Source organism: Chinchilla lanigera, unplaced genomic scaffold (genome assembly GCF_000276665.1).
Source record: "Chinchilla lanigera isolate Chin_1 unplaced genomic scaffold, ChiLan1.0 scaffold00066, whole genome shotgun sequence".
In the NCBI taxonomy this organism is placed as follows: Eukaryota; Metazoa; Chordata; class Mammalia; order Rodentia; family Chinchillidae; genus Chinchilla; species Chinchilla lanigera.
In genome coordinates, this window is record NW_004955467.1 from 559,306 (window position 1) to 581,114 (window position 21,809).

Consider the following 21,809-nt stretch of genomic DNA (forward strand, 5'->3'; position numbering starts at 1 on the left):
CTGGGGCTGCACCGGCTGATGGGGTCTGGGGCTGGGGCAGGCAGCCTGCAAGCCCTCCCTGCTCTGTGACAGGGCTCTGCTTCCTGTTTCTCTCCCATCAAGGGTAGTTTCAGTCTCAGCTTCAAAAGAACAAACACACTCAAAACAAAGGAAGCCGGTGCTGCCTGCAAAGGAAGCAGGAAGCCGCCAGCCCAGGGCCTGTGCTGAGCCCAGCTGCTGGAGCTCAGGGACAGCACTGGGGATAGCAGGATGGAGTCCGTGGCACTGTACAGCTTCCAGGCCACAGAGAGTGACGAGCTAGCCTTCAACAAGGGCGACACGCTCAAGGTACAGGGGACGGGCCAGACTGAGCGGCCCACGTGGGGTGGGTTAAGAGCTGGGCGAGGATACTCCCTGCGGGGCTCGGTGTCTGCGGTCACTGATTGTGTGATTGTAAATGTGCCAGCCAGTCTCCCCGAGCCTCATTTCCCTCATCTGGGAAATGGGCAGAGAGCTAGTGAGCCCTCCTTGAGGGTTGTAAGAGTTGAAGGAGACACCACTGCAGCAGTCAGTAGAGGCTGGATCAACCTCCTGGGTTTCTAGAAAAGTATTTTGAAAAGAGCTTTTAGGAGAAAGCGGGGGTTGGGAGAACGAGACTGCATGTGTGGCACGAGAGGAGGTCTCAGGAAAGACTTAGGTACCCACCTAACCTAAGCGAGTTAGAACGGTGTGATTGTAGGACCGAGGTGAGCTTCCCAGCAGTGTGGAGAAAAGTGGAAACAGTCACACACAACTCATTTTGCCTTGTCTGGGCCTTTGTGATGTCCTGTCAGCACAGCCTGGCCATGGGTCGGTGGGATCTTCTGGGCGTTTCCCTGCCCTCTTCCCTCCCATGCTCCCTGTGCCTTACGGAGCCCTCAGTGTGCAAGTTTGCATACAGCAGCTTAGTCCAGGGGTACGTTCAGGACTCAGGAGAGGCCATGCCAAAAGTTGGGCACTGGGGCAGTCACTCTCGCACCCTGAGCAAACCACTGCCCTTCCTTGGGCTGCACTCTTCCCACAGGAGCAGTGGGTATTAGACTAGACGTCCCTTCTCTAGCCCAGGCTCTGCTCTTGTCCCCAAGCTTGAAGCACACAAAGGGACAGGAGCCTCCCCTTTGTTGCCACCTGCGGAGCTGGGCCTCTAACTCTGCAGTATACCAGGTATCTACTTTAGCCAAAGGGCCGCAGGGGACCAGCACCATCACTGCCTTTGGCCGGGAGATGTAACAGGGATGCAGCTCGTCCCGGGTGGTGTGGCACCAGCCTGGAACCTCAGTCTCTTTGACCTGGAGCCTGTGTGCAGTGTGCCTGAGACTGCAAAGGCAGCCCCGGGGTGAGAGTCAGCATCGGCGAAATCCCCTCTTCATCCCGGGGCCGGCCCCCGCCCTCCTGAGCTGGCTGCAGGTCCCTGCACATGTGGCGCCTGGCTCTGGCGCAGGCTGAGTTCAGAGGGTGAGCACCCAGTCCTGAAACTCTGAGACCTCAACTCCTCTCCTGAGAGCAGGGGGCGCTTCCAGACCCAGGCTTGGGAGCAGTGGGGGGAGTGGGACAGGGAGGAGACTGCAGCGGGTAGGCTGGGACTGACCCAGGACTGGAGGGACCAGCCAGCAGTGGACGGGGCAGGCAGCAGGACCCCTGAGGCAGTTGTTAACTGTGACTTCCCCTCCGCCCTCCTAGACTCCAGAGCCTCCCACTGCACCCAAGATGAGTCAAGTTTACTCTTTACTAGAGTAGAGCAGTGGGGGTGCATCTCACCAAGGTGCTGGCTGCTCAGGAAAGAGTGAGCTTGAGACTCTCCTGCCCTAAGCACCTGAAGGCAGGGCCCTGTGGGCAGCCGGGCACACAGCAGAGCCTGTGCACACTAGGGCTCCATGAGACGCAGGCAGCATGGCAGGAAGAGGGCAGGGGGACCGCAGGGACTCGTGCACATGTTCTCTTAGGGACCAAGGTGATGGGGTGCGCTAGGAGCTGCCTTCTTCACTGGAGCAGCCCTGAAATACTGGCTGCTGCCAGGCTGTGTTTAGCACCCACATGAGACGCAGCACACCCAGGACAGGCGTGAGGAGGCCGCTTTAGGTGGGCAGTCAGGGCGGCTTTTCAACAGAAGTGACCCCTGAGCTACAGCCGCAGGATGACCAGGAACCGACCATGTGAAGATGGGGAGGACAGTGCCAGGCTGGAAAACAGCTGGTGCAAAAGCCCTGAGGTAGGACCATCGTGATGTGCTTGAAGAGTCGAAAGAATATCTGTGGCCAGACAGTAGTGAGTGTATGGAGACGGCAAGACTGAGGCAGGGAAGGTGGCCAGGAGTCCGGGCTGGCTGCTGCCCCCCAGGGAGAAGTGAAGGTAGTGTAGACAGAGAAAAAATCGCGACAGAAGTCACGAATATTAACATCTTTGGTATGTAAAGAGCTCTTACATATCAAGCGTCTTCAAGGTTTTTGAGGGTGTGGGAAAATACGCATTTTGTGGGTGGTGCACTGGTAGATTTATATTATCATTGGAGGGGCATCTGAGAAATATATAGAGATCTTTAAAAATATTGGCTAGGGAAAATGATGTGGGGTTATAGTCTCAGCTCCTTAGGAGGCTGAGACAGGAGGATCACTTTAGCCTAGGGGTTTAGACCTAGCCTGGGCAGCATAGTGAGGTTCTCATCTCAAAAACAAAACAAAATAAAACTGCCCTGTGGCTCTGGAACCCTTTCCTGGGAATCAAATGTAATGGAAACGGATGTTTTCCCGCACCATCAAGACTCAGGGCATACCTGGCAGGTCCAGACCCTGTTCTAGAGGCACCAGCCAAGTATTAGGGAGGAAAACAGAAGTAGCTGCCCCTGCCACACAGCTGATAGCTGGTGGCAGACAGAAAGCACGAGTTAGACACAGAAATAAAACCCAGAGCTTGCTGGGTGCCGACAGTGCTGCGGGGAGGATTAGGGGACGGAGAAGCTGCTGAGGGTTTGCCTTGTCCTCTCCACATGGGCGGCCGTGGAGAGGCCTTTCTTGATGCCTTCCTCTGCCCTCCACTGACAGTCCCTCGGCCCCTCCCACACACCCCACATGCGTCACCCTGGCGTTCTTTTCAGGATGACGACTCCAACATAAACTCTCTTGTTTACTTGTTTCTTTCCTTGTTTATGTCTGTCTCTGCCACTGGGATGTAAGCTCCATGTTCCCTGCTGTGTCCCCAGGGCTTACGCAGGCCTGGCATACAGGAGGCAGTTACTAGCTGCGTCAGGCAGGGACAGGGAGAAGCACAACACCCAGAGTGGGAGGCCTGGACAGGCCAGGAAGCCGGTCTCTGAGTATTTGGGGATTTTAGGCAATGTCAATAGTAAGATTCAGCTAACGTGACCATGAGAACATTTCTGGGTCTTCCCAGTAGAAAACCAGGAGGTCTGACAACAAAACCAGGGATCAGAGCAGGTGTGTCACAGTCCCAGGCCCACGTGGGAGGATGCAGCCCACAGGACACTGCCACGGTCAGTGTTGGCCGTAAATGTACCCACTGAGTGGCTGAAGAAACTGAGTCCCAGGACGCAGAGTCAGGAGCAGACCGAGTGGTCCAGGGGAACCGTGGCTGTAGAAGGCAGCCCTCAGGCCCTGATTTCCTCATTCGGTTGGGTGAATTGTTCTGCTTCATTTTGAGTGAAAGTTTTTCTGAGTTGGCCACCTGCTTCCGTCTGTCTCTGGCGCTGTTGACCTTGCTTGAACTCAAGGACAGGAAGGAAGGGCTCGACCTGGCCTGGCGGACAGAGTGGGGTTCTACTCTGGGAGACCCAGGCCTCCCCCGAGGGGGCCCGTCCCTGGCCGAGCTCATGCTCCATGTGGGACTGCCTGGGGCCCTCTCTTCTCTGCGCCCAGTGTTTTCTACTAATAAATCTCCCCCAGGAGCGAGCCCATGTGCAGCCCTGCTCCAGGACTGACAGGCAAAGGTGGTGGAGCAGGGTGAAAACAGTAGGTCAGCGCACTCCTAGACCACAGAGCCAAACAGCCCACATCTGAGGCCTGGGGCTCTGCATCACCCCCGCTGTGTGGCCTTGGCTGTGATACTTCCCCCCTCTGAGCTCATCTGAAAAAGTAGCATGATGTTGACCTTGCAAGGGTCCACGAGAATTGGGGTGACACACAGAAGGTGTGTCCAGGAAGTGGAGGAAGGGGCCCAGCCTGCTACTCAGCCTACCTGTGGGGCGATGGAGCCTTGCCGACTGGGACGATGTGCCTGAGCAGCGTGAGCAGGCCCAGCTAGCCCTGAAAACCAGCCACGGGCCCTGTTCCTTTCCCGGTACCAGACCCTCCTACCATCGTCACTCCTGGGCTCAGACCCATAAGGGTGTTTTAAATGTGAGTCGCCTTGTATGATACTGGTCACAGAGCTCAGGCTGGGGTCCCGCACCTTCTGGGGACTCTGATCTTCACCTCAAGGCTCAGCGCACGGCAGGCAGGTACTGTCGGACCCCTCATGCTCCAGCACAGTTCAGGCACTGAGGGGCCCCAGCTCTGCACCCGAGACCTCCCAGACTCAGCTGCCCCAGTTCCTCAACCCAAAACCTCCTCTGAGTCCCTAGCTGTCCCATCCTAGGAGGCTGTGGCCCTCTTGATGGGTGTTCTTGGGCCAGGAGCAGGCAGGACTGTGGAATCAGACAGCAGCTCTCACTTGGGCCACGTGACCCTTGGCAGATCCCCACCCGGGCCCAGGCCCTCTTCTGTGAATGGGCTCAGGCATTGGTGTGGGAGAAACCCACCTGGGCCTGGCCAGTGGCAGAGTCTCAGCAGGTAACAGGTGTTCCCTTTTGGTGACCCACAGATCCTGAACATGGAGGACGACCAGAACTGGTACAAGGCTGAGCTCCGAGGAGCTGAGGGCTTTGTCCCCAAGAACTACATCCGTGTCAAGCCCCACCCGTGAGTACCAACCTGGAGGCTGTGTCCCCACTGGCTGGGTCAGGATGAGTCAGGCATGAGCTCCCTGGGCGCTAGACATTGCCAAACAGAGTCTATCAAGGTGGTGTGGGAGCCGAGTCTAGGGTTCCAGTGTCCTGGGGCCTAGGACCCGCTGGTCCTGGGAAGTCCAAGTGAGGTTCTTAGCAGGGCATTCACCACCATGGCCCTCGGAAGAGCAGGACAGTGGCAGCCCAGCGCAGGCCTGGGTGCCTAAGAAATCAATGAAACTAACTGGACATGCTTCCAATGACAGCTGAGCCACTGCCTGGTCATCTGCCAAAGGCTGGCCATGGCTCAGGGGCCCAGCAAGGGTGATATGGGGACACAGAGGAGTCAAAACAGTCCTGTTCTATGACAGGTACAGGATATAGAGAAAATGCTACGTGGGAAGAGGGTCAGCCCTGAGGTGAATAACCAGAGGAGGCTTCTCAGAAAAGGTAGCTCCTCAGAAGCGAGGGCTTTGAGGGTGTATAAGAGTTGGCTATGTAGAAAAAGGTATCTCCACGTGTTCCTAGGAGAGGGCCAGGATGAGCCAAGGGAGGGCGGTGAGGGAGAAGCTGAGGCTGTGGGACAGACATGGGGCTCGAAGTGCCCAGCTCAGCATACTGGGCAGCCACGGAGTGTTAAGGGGAGGCAGGCACTCAGTCAGATGTGCAGGCAGGTATAGTGCCAGGCAGGCTGGAAGGCAGAGTGGGAGCTGTGACGCTGTGTGGCTGTGGGGTGGAAGGAAAGGAGGTGCAGGCCTTCGGTGAGGCCCAGAGGGTATTTCCTCTTTATCTTTCTTTGAATTATTTTTGAACCTGCCAGGACCTCCAGCTTCCTCTGCCACTCTGCTGGGCTTCAGCGTTTCCAGCCGTCCCCTCAGGATCCCAGCCTCCAGTCTGGGCAGGGGAAGGGCGAATCATGGCAAGCAAGGAGGGGAGAATCCAGTACTGGCACGAGGCAGGCCCAGGACCTCAGGCTGTGCTGAGCCCAGGGCACATCTGGAAGCGGAGGTGGGGAGTAGGGGGGTAAGGACCATGGACTGGGCCATGGGAGCCTTCAGTGGAGGAGCCTTCAGTGGAGGAGCTGGCCTTGCGGGTGGGAAGCCTGCCAGGCCCGGCTTCAGAGAAGCGCAGAGCAGTGTCTCCACTTGCTGGGCCATCTGGAGTCAGGCACCCTGAAGGGTCCTTGGGAGCCAGGCAGGGTTGCAGCCTCTGGGCCTGCCCATTGCATGGGGCCTTGCCCAGGTGCTAGCCCCAGGTTCGTAACCTCAGCACCTGCATTGTGCCCACATAGCCTCGGGGAACTCCAGCTCTACACCTGACTGAGCCCCAGGGTGTGGGGGTGGGGTCGGGGAGGGGCTGGTACCAGGCTCACTCCCTCCTTGAGCACTCAGGTCACCCCTGCTGGTCCCCAGAACCCCTGAGAGATGTAAGACAACGACCCCGAGCTGGCCCCAGAGGGAGGAGGCCCCTGATCCAGCTGAGTGGCCAGGGCGGCGGGCGCAGGGAGGGCTTATCTAAAGGAAGAGCGTGGCCCGCTGGCCTGGGAGTTGAAGTTGATAGGGGGGGATGTGGGCGAGGAGGAGTTTGAACCGCTCATCACAGCAGCCGCAGCAGCAGCAGCAGCAGCAGCCGCAGCAGCAGCAAATATTTGCATGCAACTGCTCGGGAGCGTTCTCCCTCTGCGGTTCAGTTTCCACATCAGTGAGGGGCGCTCCAAGAGGATGATGGAGTTGGGACGGGGTGCAGGGAAGGGGCTCCCGAGGGGAGGAGTGCGTTACCCCGCCCACAGCCTCCAGGGAGGAGGGGCAGGACTGCGCAGAGGGCGCTCCTCTGAACCGGGCGGGGCGACACCCTCTGCCGCCCACACATTGCCGTCTCCTCTGGGGTTTTGTGGCTTCTTCACAGGCCCGGGCCCCTTGGGAAACTCCCATCCAGGGCCCGCAGCAGTGGGGCGGAGCCTGCGGCAGCTCCCTCTCCCTCTGGACCCGGGACCTCTAGCTTTTACTGTGCTGGGCAGGCTGCAGTCTGAGCCTCTGGCCGGGCTCGCCCAGGTTGAGGGGGCGCAGACGCGGTTCTCTGGTGTCCCTAGCTCCACGGAGCCCTGGCAGAGCGCCCCCCAGTGACCACCTTCCCAGACTCGCCTTGCAGGGGACACCACCATGATGTGGGGGGGACAGTGACCTGGAAGCTCAAGTCTGGGGGTTTGGGCCCCCCGGAATTAGTCCCTGAGGCACGGGGAGCAGCGAGGCTGTAGACAGGGAAGAGCGGACAGGAGGGGCTCTGGGGAGACCACTGCTGCAGGGGCAGCAGGGGCTCTATGGGGCGGGCAGGACCTGCACTTAAGAGGCTCTCTGGCTCTGTGGGGAGCTGGGGCGTCTCCCCGCCCCCTCAGCCTGCCCCACACGCAGACCAAAGCCTGGCACCGAGTTTGTGCAGCAGCCTCCTCAGGTAGCTGTTGGGTACGGGGGCAGGGCTTTGACCCAGCACGTCTGCCTCTCCCTGTGGAGGCAGTTGCTGGCACCGACAATAGGAGAGGCCGCGCCCCAGGCTGCAGGAAGCATTTGCTGGAGGTCGGGAGGGAAACAGAAGAGGGGACAGAGGCCCTGGATCCTGCCCTTGGCCTGTCAGAATCTCACTAAGACTCTTCTAGCTGCTGTGGGTCAACACAGGCATCAAAGCCAAAGCTGGGTAAAGGCTCTGGAGCCAGGAAGTCCCCAGTGCCCCAGTGGCGGGTGTCTGTCCATGCTGGCTGCTGTGAGAGAAGACCACAGGCTGAGAGGTTGGGAGGCAGCTCGTATTTACTGTGCACAGTTCTGGAGGCTGGGTGGCCAAGGCCAAGGCACAGGCAGGCACCCTGCTCGGTGAGGGCCACCTGCTTCACACATGGCCATCTTTTAGCTGTGCCCTCATGTGCTGAAGGGGCAAGAGTTCTCTGAGGCCTTGTCTATAAGAGCACGGTCTTAGCTCATGTTCTGCTGCTGTAACAAAACACCCGAACCTGGACAGTGGATAAAGAACAGAGGTTTATTTGGCTCAGGCTGGACACATGAGTGTGGCACCAGCAGTGGCTTGGTGTGTGCTAAGGGAGGCCAGCAGGCGAGCCAGCGTGCTTGTGTCTCCCACAGAGCTGCTTGCTCTGTAACTCTTAACCCACTAACCCAAAAGGAATCGACCCACTCGTGAGGACAGATCCTTCATGACCCATCACCTCCTGAAGGTTCCATTTCCCACACTGCTGCCTTGGGGAATCACGTGTTGCCAACACACAAACTTTTGGGGGACACATGTAAGCCATGGCCGGCTCTGGTCTCATTTGTGAGGGTTTCTAGAAGCTCACCTCCCAAAGGCCCTACCTCTAAATCCCATCCACTGCACTCGGGAGGCTGAGGCAGGAGGATTGTTTCGAGTTCGAGACCAGCCTGGGCTATAAAGTGAGCTCAAGGCCAGCCTGAACTGCATACCGAGACCCTGTCTCAAAAAGACCAAAAATCAATCAATCAATCAGTCAATCAATCAGTCCCATCCACTGAGCATCGGGGGTGGAGGGCAAACAGTTTTTCTATGGGTGGATGAATGCCCCAGAGGCCAGGGCCAGGCAGACATGTGGGGTCCAACCTTCCCTGGAGATCTCCAAGTGGCCTGAGTCTGCACAGCTGTGGATGGTGCAAGAGAGCCCTTTCCTCACCAGATCATGGCTGCTATTGTTGCATGTCATTTAGTTATTTGCAGTACTGGGGATTGAACCCAGGACTTCAAGCACTGTAGGCAAATGCTTTCCACTGAGCTGCACTCCTAGCCCTGTTTTATGTTTTTTGATTTTGAAGACTCTACTGTAGGCTGGGTGTGGTGACTCATGTCTGTAATCCCAGCCCTCAGGAAGGTGAGGCAGGAGGATCACTGTGAGTTGGAGGCCAGCTTGGGGCTACATAGTTCAAGGCCAGCCTAAAATAAACCGTGAGGCCCTGTCTCAAAAAACAAACAAACAAACAAACAAACAAAAACAAAATCTATCATGTAAGCTAGGCAAGCTGGTGCAGGACTGTGAACTGTAACTTTAGCACTTAGGAGGCTGGGACAGGAAGAGTGAAAGTTTAAGTTTGACCTGGACTGTACAGCAAGACCCTGTCTCAAAAAGCAAGTAACAAACAAGAAGAACCTGCCATCTAAAATGGGAAAGTTAGACTGAGGTCGGCTGGCTTGTGGCTCAGTTGGAGCCTGATTTTCCTCAGCATGTGTGTTTGCCTGGTGCAATAGGAAAGGCCCTGGAGCAAACACTGAGCTGTGTCTCAGCTCCTGCTTGCCTCACCTCATCACACTGCGCCTCAGTTTGCCCACATGTAAAACGGGTTCCTACATCTTTGATCTACGTCAAGGACCAGAGGGGTTGAGGCCCTGCCTTTGGGTGAGCGTGGGAGCCTGACCCCAGTGTCTTAGTGCCCCTCTCTCCACAGATGGTACTCGGGCAGGATTTCCCGGCAGCTGGCTGAAGAGATCCTGATGAAGCGGAACCACCTGGGTGCCTTCCTGATCCGGGAAAGCGAGAGCTCACCAGGCGAGTTCTCCGTCTCTGTGAAGTGAGCTTGCCCCTGGGGAGGTGCAGATGGGGCCAGGCAGGGCCTGGAAGCTGGGGACACCCTGAGGCAGTGGGAACAGCGGGTGTGCGGAGAGACACAGTGCTAGGCTGTGAGATGCAGATCATCGGGTGAGCAGTAAAGAGCCCTGGAAGCATCCCTGTCAGGAGGGAAAGGGGGGTGAGGCGGTGGGAGGCCGGGCAAGGGAGACGCAGGGGCTGGGGCAGGTGCCCAGGCAGGCTCTAGACAGGTCCCACTCTGTGCTGAGATCCCTGCAGGACAGGCTGCGGCCAGGCGGCCTGGGGTTCTCATTGCAGTGCTGCCATGCCGTTGGATATGTCACTCACCTCCTCTGAGCCTGTTTCCTCACGTGTAAAGTAGGCTGCCATAGGAATGGGTGTGTCCATATACAGTACTTAAGGCATGGGTGGGGAGAAGTACTACCCTGCTTAGAACAGTGCCTGGCACTGTGACAGGTTCTTGTTGGTTGGAGGTGACAGGGTCAGGACCCTGGCCGGTCCAGGTGCTTCCTACTCCCAGGGCTCCCAAGAGCAGGGCCGGAATGTAGGCTCCAGGGACTTCGCGCTGAGCTCTGGGAGCCTGGGACAGGCATGGGAGAGGACAGAGGTGCTGCCCTGACAGGCTGCAGTTTTCCTGAGGGGCAGAGCGCAAACAAGCCCAGAGTGAGCCAGGGTGAGAAGACGTCACTCTGCTCCACGCAGGCCGCAGCACCTGAGCAAAGAGTGGACCTTGGGAGCAGCGGCTGCCCAGGGCTGGGGTGAGGGTGGCAGTAAGGAAGAGAAGGAACTGGGGGCCTTCTGGACAGAGGGGTCAGTGAGTGCAAAGGCCCTGGGGTGTGTAGGAGCCCAGAGGCTGGGTCGTCGGAGTACAGAGAGCAAGAGCGGGGGCCGGGAGTCACTCAAGAGGAAAGGGCCTGCAGCAGAGGCTGTTTTCTCACGGAGCGAAAGGGAGCCCAAGGTTCCCGAGCAGAGAGCGAGGTTCGAGGTTCGAGGTTCGGTCAAGTTCCATTGTGCAAAGCAATCTCCTCGGGCTGCCGTGCGCAGGGTGCGAAGGGCAGGCTGCCCGCAGGAAGGCCAGCAGGGGGCCACATAGGAGGTGACGTCTGGGCCTCGGCGGCGAGCGGAGGGGGCGCGGTGGCCAGGTCGGGGCGGCGACACCAGTCGGGGCGCTGTGCACCGGTGCGGGCCGGGGCGCTGACCCCGTCGGGGCGGGAAGGAGGTGGAGCCGCGGGCGCGGTGCCGCAGGGTCGGAGGACGGGCCGGGCGGCAGCTCACGGGAGCGCGGCGGGGTCCCGGCCCAGCCCCGCCCCCGGCCCCGTCCGCCGCTCCGCGCTCCCAGGGACCCGCGCCTCCACTTCCCCTCCTGACCACGGGCGCGGAGAGGCGGGCAGGGTCGTCGTTCCGCGGCCGCAGAGGCAGGAAGCGGCCGTTTCCGAGGGCCGGCTGTCCAGGCCCGGTCATCTCCTGGGAGCGGCGCCCGCCAGGCGGGCTGGGCCGGCTTCGCGCGAGCCCCGGGGTCATCCCGTGCGGCCCGTCCGGAGCCGCCCCACCCTCTGACTCTCGGGGAGCTCCTCGTGCGGCCCTGGTGCTGCCCCCTCCCGGCAGCCCCGGGTAAGTGGCCGGGGATCAGACCTGAGCGCCTGGGGAGGCCGTTCAACACGCATTTGTTGTTGTTGTTGTTTTAAAAGCGTTTATTAAGCACCAGCTGTATGTGAACCACAGCGCAGGACAGGAGAGGAGTCAAACCCAAGGAGTGTGATGGGAAATTCACAAGCCGGCCCCAGAAAGCCTCCAAGTTGAAGAGATGCGTAATTCAGGGACCGTGGGGACACATCCTGCACAGTGCAGGCACCCACGAGGAGCTGACAGCTGAGCTGGGCTCTGACACGTGAATGGGAGTCTGGTACACAGGAGAGAGTTAGACATACTAGGCACAGGAACTGCACGTGCAAAGGCCCAGAGTGAGGGGTATGTGTGGATAAGTCTGTCCAGAAGGGCCAGTGGGCAGTGCCAGCGAGTGGTTGTCGGGTGGGGGAGCCATGTGACTGGGAAGGGACCTGAGCGCCCAGCTTAGAGAAATCCTGGCACTCACCCCCCCTCCCCCCGGTCCTTCCCCAAGGTCAGACCTGGCCAGATGCCCCAAGGTCAGACCTGGAGGAGCTGCTGGGCTTGTTGGCAGTGATTTGTGCACAGGAGCACCAGGTGGCAGTGCCGGCCCTTGCTCTGCCAGGCCCAGCCAGGTGCACCTCCCACTCCTGGTCCTTCCCTTCACAGGGCCTTCCCATGGTCCTTGGGTGGCTGCCAGGCAGGGTGAGTGGAGGATATGATTGGGAGTGTGGGATTTCAGGCACGATCTCAGCTCTGGTCCCTGCTGGCTGTATGACCTGGGCAGTTACCCTCTGAGCCTCAGTTTCCTCATCTGTAAAGTGGACACTCATGTAAAAAGATTAGATGGTGATTAGTATACAGTAAGTGCTCAATAAACATCAGGTGTAGGGGTTGCCGCACAACGTGCCAAGGAGGGGTGGGGAGCCCCTCTTAGTCCTGAGGCTGCTCCCTGCTTCTGCCCACAGACCCAGGCCTCGCAGAGAAGAGTCCAGTCCTGGCTTTGCTCAGGACCCACTGGGTGGTCTCAGGCAGTCTTCAGCCCTTCTTGACTGTATGACATCTAAGACCTGGAGACAGTGACCTGAGGAACTGTAAAGTTGGGCACCTGCAGGCCATGCAGGAACGTAACACCCTTACATTGGGTTTGGGGGCTCCTCTGCCCTTGCTGGCTTGGCCCAGGGAACCCTGGCCCCACGACGCGTGGCACCTCCTGTCTGCTCATGCCAAGCCCCATAAAGCTGTCAGAGGGGGTTTATAGGCCTCGTGTGGCCTCCCAGAGTGACAGTGGCTACAGCCAGCTGCCCTTTATGAGTTTACAAAGGGCTGCCCCACTCCCCCTGCAAGAAGCAAGTCTGTACTGGCTGCCAGCAGGCCAGGGGCCAAGGCTGGTGTGCAGGGCCTGGGCTGTGTGACTTCTGCTCACTGCTATCAGACCATGGGGACTCTTCTGCCATGAATGACAGTTTGTCCCTAGTGAGGTGTTTTGCTTCCCCCCCTGGCAGAGGTGCCCTGGCATTGATGTGCATGCTTTTGCCCATCAAGCCACGGGCTACCTGCTGCTCCAGGCCCTGTCCTTGGTACTGGCGGGTCAGCCACCCACAAAATAGGACAAAGCCCCTTGTCCTCTAGGTGCCTGTGTCTGCTGGGGTGACAGACAGTAAATGATTAGGGAATTCTGTAAGGTCTTGGGTAGCACTCAAGGCCCTGTGCAAATGAAGCAGGGAGGGCTGGGGGTGTCAGTTCAGGAAAAGGCAGACAAGAAGGAAGGAAACTAGTACAATCCCCAGAAATTCAATTTGTAGGAAAGAAAACGGAAGCTCAGAGAGGTCCAGTAACTTGCCCAAGGTCACACAGCAGGGGATAGAAGAGCTGGCACCCACTGACCCTCTGTACCTGGCAGACCTGCTGTGCCTCTCCACCTACTGTCCCTGAGCCCACCCAAGACCCGCAGGGCGCTCCCTCCTGTGCACTGCCCCTCCCAAGGTCAGTTTGACAGAGACCCCCTGCAGGGCAGCTAGCACCACACCTGTGCTCCTGGCCCTGGCGGGGAAGAGGGAACCCCCCCAACCCCGTCTTTTTTTGCTCTCTGGGCTGCTGCTGTCACCTTTCTGCTACTGTTGCCACCAGGCCAGAAAAACCCGCTGGGCAAGACGGACTGCTCCTGTGTCAGGCTAGACATGGTCCTTTTTCATGTGTGTGTGGATGTATTTCTTTTATTGTTATTTTCTTCATTTTAATTTTTATTAGTACTGTTTGTAGTTCGTAGTGATTACATTCTCTGCGGGAAGTTGGTACACATGGTAACACTTCTTAATTCTTTTTATGTCCACCCCACCATCTTTTGGTTCTCTTCCCATTCTCAAAATGAACTTGGTCCTTAGTCTTCTGTGTCAGCCGGGGACCTAGGTCATCCCCTTATCCCTTTAGTAGGTGGGTGTGGGGGTCACACAGCAGCAAATGTAGCCACAACTGCTCAGCAAGAGACGTGCTCAGGGTCACTCCCGCAGGGAAGGCCTAACTCTACCCCTGAGCTCACACCCAGGCCTGGGGCAGACCTCTGCCCACCCAGGGATCGAGAGTGGCTGCCCCCACTTCCACTTGGCTCAGCCTCCCTGAAGTCTCCCCACTCCAGGCCTAGAGCTCATCCAACCCAGTCCTCCAGGATCAGGGTCACCAAGCCCCAGACTCGGCTGCTCTGCAGCCCAAGGCTTCCTGGAGCCTGGGGTGGTGGGGCTGAGGCCCAGGAGGCCCCACGTGGCAGTGTCCGGTTCTCAAATGCATCAGGGCTCCGTCCAGCCCTTGAGGGATGCCAACCATCGAGATCAGGCTAAGGGAAGAGATGTGTTGTTTCAGGCGAAGGAGCCCAAATGCCGCCACTGGGAGTCAGAGGAGCCAGCCCCACCTGGCCTGAGCTGGGGGCCAGGCTGCCCCACGAGGGCTGCAGCAGTCCCAGGAGGCCATTGAGCAGCTGTGGGCAACTGCTCTGCTATCTGGGCTCCCCTTCTTAGCTGTCACCGAGGAAGGGTAGACAGGATAGAAGGACAAGACCTGTTGTTGACTGAGCCCTGCATAGGCTAGCGGCTGGCATGTTTCAGATTTGAGATTTCCAGATTCCCAGGATAGAAAGTTCTGGAATAACTGAGTCCTTTTGCCTCTTTCCCTATTTCATCTCTGGTTCTCCACTCCCTGCCCCGCCCCCATATGATCAGATAACTCCTATGTTCAGGGTAACAACTCCAGACACCAAAAATGCTCAGTGGTGATTATCAGGGGTTGAAATCTTAGTCCAACCTGCCACACCCACAGGACCAGGGCCACCTGTATCCCAAGCTGCTCCTCCAGGCTTCCTGCCTCTGCACTGGGTGCCCCACATGAGAGCTATTAGGTCCCCACTTCCTGACTTCTCTCCTGCCTGGCCTTTGGTGGCTGTCACTCTACTACTTAGAGCAATGCTTCCCTGCACACCCCAGCCAAAGTCCAGGAAAACCCTGAGTGGGCACTGCACAGAGGAGCTGTGGGCTCAGAGGCTGCCTCTGGAATCACGTGACCTCTGGCGGCTGCAGCAGGTCAGACAGGTGGGGTCTCTGTCCCCTGCCCACCTGCTTCTACTTTTTTTTGTTGTTGTTTTCTTCCGGTACCGGGAATCAAACTCACGACCTTGTGCTTGCCAGGCAGGTGCTGTGCCGCTGAGCTAAATCCCCAGCCCTCGCACCTGCCTCTATACCCCAGGCACATACATATCCCACAGTCCTCAGCACAAGCTGCTCAGTCACCAGGAACAGTGTTCAAGGAGGGCACACAGAGGAGGGTTTTTTTGTTTTTTTGAGACAGGGTCTTGTTGGATAGTTCAGAGGCAGCCTGAACTAATGATATAGACCAGGATGGTCTCAAACTTGCAGAGCTGCCTCAGCCTCCTGCCTCAGCCTCCCAAGTGCTAGGATTACAGGCATGCGCCACTGCACCTGGCTAGAAAGGAAGTTTGTCTCTGGCTTGGAGACATTGCTTACCTGGTCTAGAGCCTTTGTTTCCACAGGAGGACCACTAGAGTGAGCCACTCCAAGTGCTGGGCAAGTCATAAGGTTGGGCCTGCCACCAGGGCACCTGTGTCAGGGTTAGGATCCTCCAGAAAGAGGTTCCTTTTTCTTTTTTTTGAGACAGAGTCTCCCTGTGTAGTTCAGACTGGCCTCAAACTCATGGTGATCCTCCTGCGGCAGCCTCCCAGGTGCTGGGATTTTTTTTTTTTCTCCAAGTGCTGGGATTATAAGCATGTACCACCACGTCCGGCCAGGGCCAGGTTTCTAAAGGTGTGGCTGGTGACACTCCATTCCTGAGTCCCCACTAGATAGGACCCGCAGGGCCTGCTCTGCCTCATCGCCCTTCCGGGGTCCAGCATGCAAGTCATTGGGAGCGGTAGGCTACAGAAGGCTGTGCGAAGGGCCGAGAGTCCCAGGGCGGTGACTGATTCTGAGGAACGAGTCTGAGGCAGCTCCTAGAGGAGGGTCCCTTTTACCAGGGCCTTGAAGCATGAGAATAAGAGAATTGCTTCCCACCGGAAAGGGCTGGCAGTGTGTTTGTGACTTAGTCACTTTCCTCACTGCTGGGACACGATACCTGACACCCTCGGTTTAAAGAAGCAGAGGTTTATTTTGGCTCACGTCTTTTAGTTCCGAGTTGGCTGGCTCCAAGGTAGGATGCATGGTGGAAGGGCCTCGGCAGAGGGAGGGCGGCTGTTCACGGCAGGAGGGTCAGGAAGCAAAGAGAGAAGGGAAGATCCAGGAAGAGAGATGCACCCTTCTAGATCACACCCCTGCAAACAGCAAGTCAGCTAAAGCACCCCCATAATTCAATCATTTTCCAAAAGCCCTGCCTCTGAGCACATGAGGCTCTTGGGAGATATTCTTGATCTAAAGCATAACAGTTTAGGAGTGGGTTCAGACTGCTTGGTGTAGGCCGGGTCAGGGGCACCCATGGTTACCCTGGACATATCTTCATCTTGAAGCTTTTGTTTTTTTTTTTTGGTCTTTTTGAGATAGGGTCTTGCTATGCACTTCAGGCTGGCCTTGAGCTCACTTTGTAGCCCAGGCTGGTCTCAAACTTGCAATGATCCTCCTGCCTCAGCCTCCCGAGTGCTGAGATTACAGGCATGCGCCATCACGCCTGGCCATCTTGGAGCTTTAATCCTAAACCTTTAGCAAAGCAGCAGACCAGCCCTGGGCTGACAGGTGGCAGGTGTGGGACAGAGGAGCAGCAGACCTGGAGGGGGCAGGATGCCACCCTCTTATCGGGAAGACTGTAGGTCTGCGGGAATCCGTGCTGCTGGAGAACTGGATTTAGAAATGTTCTGCGTCCAAAAGAGGAGGCATTGTTTACCTTTTTTTTTTTTTCTCTGATACTGAGGGTTGAACCCAGGTCCATTGTGCAAAACTACATTCCCCAGCTCTTGTTTAATTCTTTATTTTGAGATGGGGGTCTCACTAAGTTACCCAGGCCACTTGCTATTCTTCTGCTTTAGCCTCCCAGAGTGCTGGGATTACAGGGGTATACCACCATACTGGGCTTTTTGCTTTGCTTTTTATTGTTCTGTTTTTATGATACAGGGTCTTGCTATGGCCTTGAACTCGCTGTGTAATCCAGGCTGGCCTCAAACTCAAGGTGATCTTTTTGACTCAGCCTCCTGATTCCTGGGACAACTGGAGTGTGCCCCCTTGCCTGGCCTTTGCTTAAATTTTTAACTATTAAGTCTCTAACCTGGAGGTTGGCTCTCACCCTTCATATGAACAAAATGAGACTCAGACTGTGGCTCAGGAGGCCAAGAGCCATCTCCCTTAAGTGGCCATCTGGTGCCCCCACCTGTGCTGGCCCTGCCCCCAGTTACCAAGGTCCCTGGCTCTGAGCCCCACAAGCCACCTGAATGGGACAGCTTCTAACCTGGCTCCTTCCTAGTTGGGCCCTGGGGCTGGTCTGTGCCCCCTTGCAGGTCCTAGCTCAGCCAAATGGGCCCAGGCCAGCAGGACAGGCGCCTGCAGGGCCCCAGCCAACCCCCCATCAAGCAGGGCACCTGAGCTCTGGCTTTGGAGACAGGGGTACCACAGTGCAGCGAGGTGGCCGGCCAGCTGGGAAGGCCACTGAAGGTCCGCACAGGGCGGGCAGGAAAGTGGGCCTGGGCGTCAGGCTCAGCCCTGGGGTCACCGTACAGTGAGAATTTGGACGTAGATAAGATCTGGGACATTATTAATATCGCAATTGGAATAATGACTGCTATTGTTATGCGACAGTCATCAATCGGGGGCATGTTAGAGCAAGTGTGAGCACAATACAGATGTGGCCCCAGTCCCAGCCTTCTGGCTGGGGAGCTCTGGGCAGGTGGTGCTGCACTGGGGCCTCAGTTTCCCCTCCACACAGGACCTGATCTTCTCTTCCCAGCCCTGGGCAGGCCCAGCCATGCCTGCCACAGGGAAGGGAGTCATAGCAGTGGCACCTGCCCACTGTCCTGGTCCATGCCAGTGCCACTTCAGTCCCAACCCTGGGTGGCCTGTCTGGTGTAGGATGTGGGAGGCTCAGGGCAGGTCCTCTGCCCAGTCCCTGCCAGGGCAGGCTCTGCCCAGCCTGTTGGGGAGAGCAGGCGTCTCCTCAGCTGGGCTGGGAGGGGCTCAACACCATTTGGTGGGAGGCTGGAAATGCTGGGAGATGAGAATGAGAGGGGCCCATGAGTGTCCAAGAAGGTGTGAAGGAGATGAGACAGACATATATCGGAGCCAGATCTTGAGTCTGGATGTTATGATTTTATGCTGAGAGCAATGGGGAGCCACATAAGGTTCCTGAAGGAAAAAGAGAGGGCATAAAGCATCAGATCCTCCTCTCACACCAGCAGGCTTTAGTCTAGTCAGGATTATTCTAGGAATCTCTGCAAGGAATTGCAGGAATTGGGAAGGGGAGAGGAAGGAGGAAAATTCAGAGCTAAGACTGTGTTGAAGAGGTGTGAAAGCGATGCTGTTGATCATGACTTGCTCAGAGGTAGCAATTTAATTTTGCCAATAGGGTAACGTCAGCATCTTCTGCTCACTTAACCCCAGAAGAAGTGCTGTCATTAAACTGAGGTTCAGAGAAGATAAGCAACTTGCCTAAGGTCACCCACAAATAGTCGCCTGGCTCAGAGCCCACTGTAGAGGGCTCTCCACATCTGGGGTGGGGGACTCCCTGGGTCTTACATGGAGTAAGGCAGTAAGATCCTCCCACCTGTACCTCAACCCCTACTCCAGGTCTCACCATGAGAGAGGCCTGGATCCAGGTGGTAGTGTGGGGCAGCAGGCAGGGGTGCTGGGCTGAGGTCGCCTCTCCTAGCTATGGGTCCTCTTTCCCAGCTATGGGGACCAGGTGCAGCATTTTAAGGTTCTGCGTGAGGCCTCAGGGAAGTACTTCCTGTGGGACGAGAAGTTCAACTCTCTGAATGAACTGGTCGACTTCTACCGCACCACCACCATTGCCAAGCGGAGGCAGGTCTTCCTGCGTGATGAGGAACCTCTGCTACAGGTAGGTGTGGGAGGGGCACAAGCCTCTGCCACCTCTGTATCTGTGTGCCCTACTCTGCTGCTATCAGAGGTAGGCCCAGCCCAAGCCCCAAGGCCATATCCCAGTAGGGGTGTAGTGGGACAAGAGGGATGGGCCAGGATCCGGAGGATGGAGGTGGGAGCCATCCTGCTGGGGCGAACCATTCTGACTTGTTCTCAGCTCCTAGTGGGTGGCACAGAGCAGGAGCTCAATATATGTCTGTTGAATGAATGAACAGATAGACATGTGCTATACCTACTGAGTACCACACCCCTTCTGGTCTCTGTGCTCTGGGATCCTGAGCAGTCCCACTATACAGATGAGGAAACTGAGGCTCCAAGTGATATGCTTTCCTCAAGGCTGAACGCCTAGAATGCTCCATCTTGGTTTCTGCTCCGCAACAAGAAGCTGGCTCAGCCAGGGTGTGGGGAGATGTGCACATCTGTGGGCACGGTCCTGGCTATGTGGGGGTCTGTGCACCCCTTGTCCTCACAATAACAGCAACTTGCTAGCATCCAGCCCTGTCATCAAGGGACCCCAAGGACCAGCTGTCACTCTCACTAAGACGATGACACTGGCCAGTGGGGTCATGAGCCCTGACATGCTGTTTTTCCTGGAAAGGGAGGGTGAGACCTTGGGACACGTGAAGTTGGGCTGTGCAGGGAGGATGGGGAGCATGGCCATAGTCAAGGTCTTGGGAGTGGCTGTCATGTCCCCAAACGTCTTGTATGACCTGAGGGCTAGTTCAGCCCTTAGTTGGGCCTCAGTTTCCCCTGTGTCTTAACAGGATGAGTCTGGGGGTGTGAACGCCAGGAAAATGAAACAAGGCCTCAGCAGGCTCCGTTGGTGGACTCTGCTTGGCAGGGCTTGTCACCCAGCCCTCTGTCCTGCTGCCCACTGCCTGGGGCAGTCCTGCCCCTGGAGAGTGGGAGGGAGCCAGGGTGGAGCTGAGGGGCCAGCGGAGCCTGCCCTGCACCCACATCCTTGCTCTGGCCTGAGCCCAAGGTCACCCATGCAGTGGAGTGACTGCAGAGCTGGCTCAGTCTCCTGAGACTTGCGACGCCTCCTCCTTCCGGGGCAGAGAACCGCTGATTACAGTGTCTCTTCTGATTCTATCACCATCCTGGATGGGACTCTGTAGGCTCAGAGCTGGGATCCTGCTGGGGCAGGTAGGGCCAGAGCGCTGGGTGCCACCATCCTGTCGCCGAGCACACGTGCCACAGAGAACCCCGCACACCTACTGCGCATGGGAGAGGAGCCAGCCCCACACAGGGGGGACGCTCTGAGGCCCTGCTTGGAGACAGACGGGGCTGCAGCCCAGCCTGACTACCCTGGGGCAGCACCAAGTGGGAACCATGTCCCCGGCCGTGGGCAACAGCGGGAAGCACAACCCTTGGCTGCACAACCCTGTACAGTGGATGCAGCCCTCTCCTGCGGTCCATACCTGAGCCAGCTACCCTGGCTCCTGCACAGCTGGGGAAATGAGACCAGGAGAGCCAGACACCAACCAGGGTCCTACCGAAGGACTAGGACCTGGGTCCCCCGCAGCCCTCCTGTCTCTGCCAGGCTGCCAGGAGCCAGATGCTCTATGAGAATGAAATAATGCAGGGCCCTGGGCAGTGCAAAGCCCATGGGACAGGGTGGTCACCCGTGTGGAATTGGTCGGGTGCAATGCTTCCCCAGGACTCCTCCCCACCCGAGTCGACCTCCTAGGGTCCTCCAGGTCTGGGGCTTCCAAAGCCACCCCACTAACTGCTTTCTCCCCTCGCAGTCGCCCCGTGCCTGCTTCGCTCAGGCCCAGTTCGACTTCTTGGCCCAGGACCCTTCACAGCTCAGCTTCCGCCGCGGGGACATCATCGAGGTCCTGGAGCGCCCGGACCCGCACTGGTGGCGAGGTCGTTCCTGCGGGCGCGTGGGCTTCTTCCCGCGGAGCTACGTGCAGCCGGTGCACCTGTGAGCGCTGCAGAGCCGCCGGGGCGAGCAAGAACTGCTGTCCGGACCAGGATGCGGACGTCCTGCCCGGGTTACAGCGAGCTCGGCGGAAAGTCTGAGACTGAACTTTGGGTCTGCACGGCCCGGGGACCCTTAGCAAAAACTTTGACCAGCCCCCATCGCCCAGAGCTGCGCGGTATTTAGTAGGCACGGCCAGGTGGTGCCAAGCTTGCGGCCTGGCCGCTCCCCATTGGCCCCAGCGGTGTGATGTCATGGGGCGGGCTCTCCGGAGGCCCCTCCCACCGCCGTCAAAGGCCTAATCCTGGGGAGCGCTGAGGACTGCGGCTCAACTCAGAGAATCGTGGGGTTCCTGGGTGGGCGCGCCTGAGCAGACAGCTTGCATAAAGGCCCTCGGCCTTTGGGGAGGGAGTTCACCTCCAAGGACCTAGACTTACCAGGGCCTGTGCTTCTCCGCAACCCCATGCCTGTGGGCTCCCCATGCCTCAGACCTCTGACCCCCACAGACACTTGAGGTGCGGCTGAGGCCGTGAGACCCGAACGCAGGGGGCGGTGGTGCAAAGGTGATGGCTCCGTTACTGTTTGCTGCTGGCATGGACAGCTATGGCAGGCAGACCCGGGCCCCGCGCGTGGGGAAACCGAGCTGCTGGGGCTCTCCTTTCGTCCTGGCTCTACACAGACCAGGGTCTGGCCACTTGTGGGCAGACAGGGCAGTCCACAGGCCAGTGGGGTGTTGGGGCTAGAGCTGGATTTTGGTCGGCCAGCAGTGGGAAAAAAGGGACAGGCAGCCTAGGTAGAGGCCCGCCTTGAGTGAAGGTGGGACATCCAGATGGAAACAAATGGACGCCTTCGGGAGCAGGAGGACAAAGTGGGATTTGGGAAGGGTTGGAATGCCAGGCACCTGGCAGAGGGATCTTGAACACGGTGCAAGAAAGCTCCCTGGCCCACCAGGAGACGGCAGGGTGGAAGAGGAGCCCATGAAGCTCCTGCAGCCCCGTTAGGAGGACCTGTGTTGTAGGTGTGTGGGGCTCCCCCTCTGTTCAGGGCTGGCCCAAGGCCCTTTGAGTACTGAGCCCTGGCAAATTCCACTGCTTCTACCACGGGCCTGTGTATTCAACATAAAAACCATGGAACCAATATAACAATGTCCATCGCAAA

The 21,809-nt window shown here is 57.9% G+C and overlaps 1 protein-coding gene across 1 annotated transcript; it reads left to right on the plus strand.

The window, feature by feature from the left end:
* The first annotated feature begins 105 nt into the window (after positions 1-105).
* Grap (GRB2-related adaptor protein) lies at positions 106-21,793 on the plus strand. Its single transcript, XM_005399286.2, has 5 exons — positions 106-327; positions 4,831-4,928; positions 9,406-9,528; positions 18,515-18,683; positions 20,473-21,793. Exons 1-5 carry the CDS (start codon positions 250-252, stop codon positions 20,656-20,658), a joined length of 654 nt encoding a protein of 217 aa, XP_005399343.1. The 5' UTR covers positions 106-249; the 3' UTR covers positions 20,659-21,793.
* Positions 21,794-21,809: the final 16 nt, after the last annotated feature.

Bases quoted from the DNA above. Each gene is read 5' to 3' on its own strand.
- Grap (XM_005399286.2), top strand. From the start codon at position 250: ATGGAGTCCGTGGCACTGTACAGCTTCCAGGCCACAGAGAGTGACGAG. The intron at 4,929-9,405 runs GTGAGTACCAAC...CTCTCTCCACAG, and splicing joins ATCCGTGTCAAGCCCCACCC to ATGGTACTCGGGCAGGATTT. The intron at 9,529-18,514 runs GTGAGCTTGCCC...CCTCTTTCCCAG, and splicing joins GAGTTCTCCGTCTCTGTGAA to CTATGGGGACCAGGTGCAGC.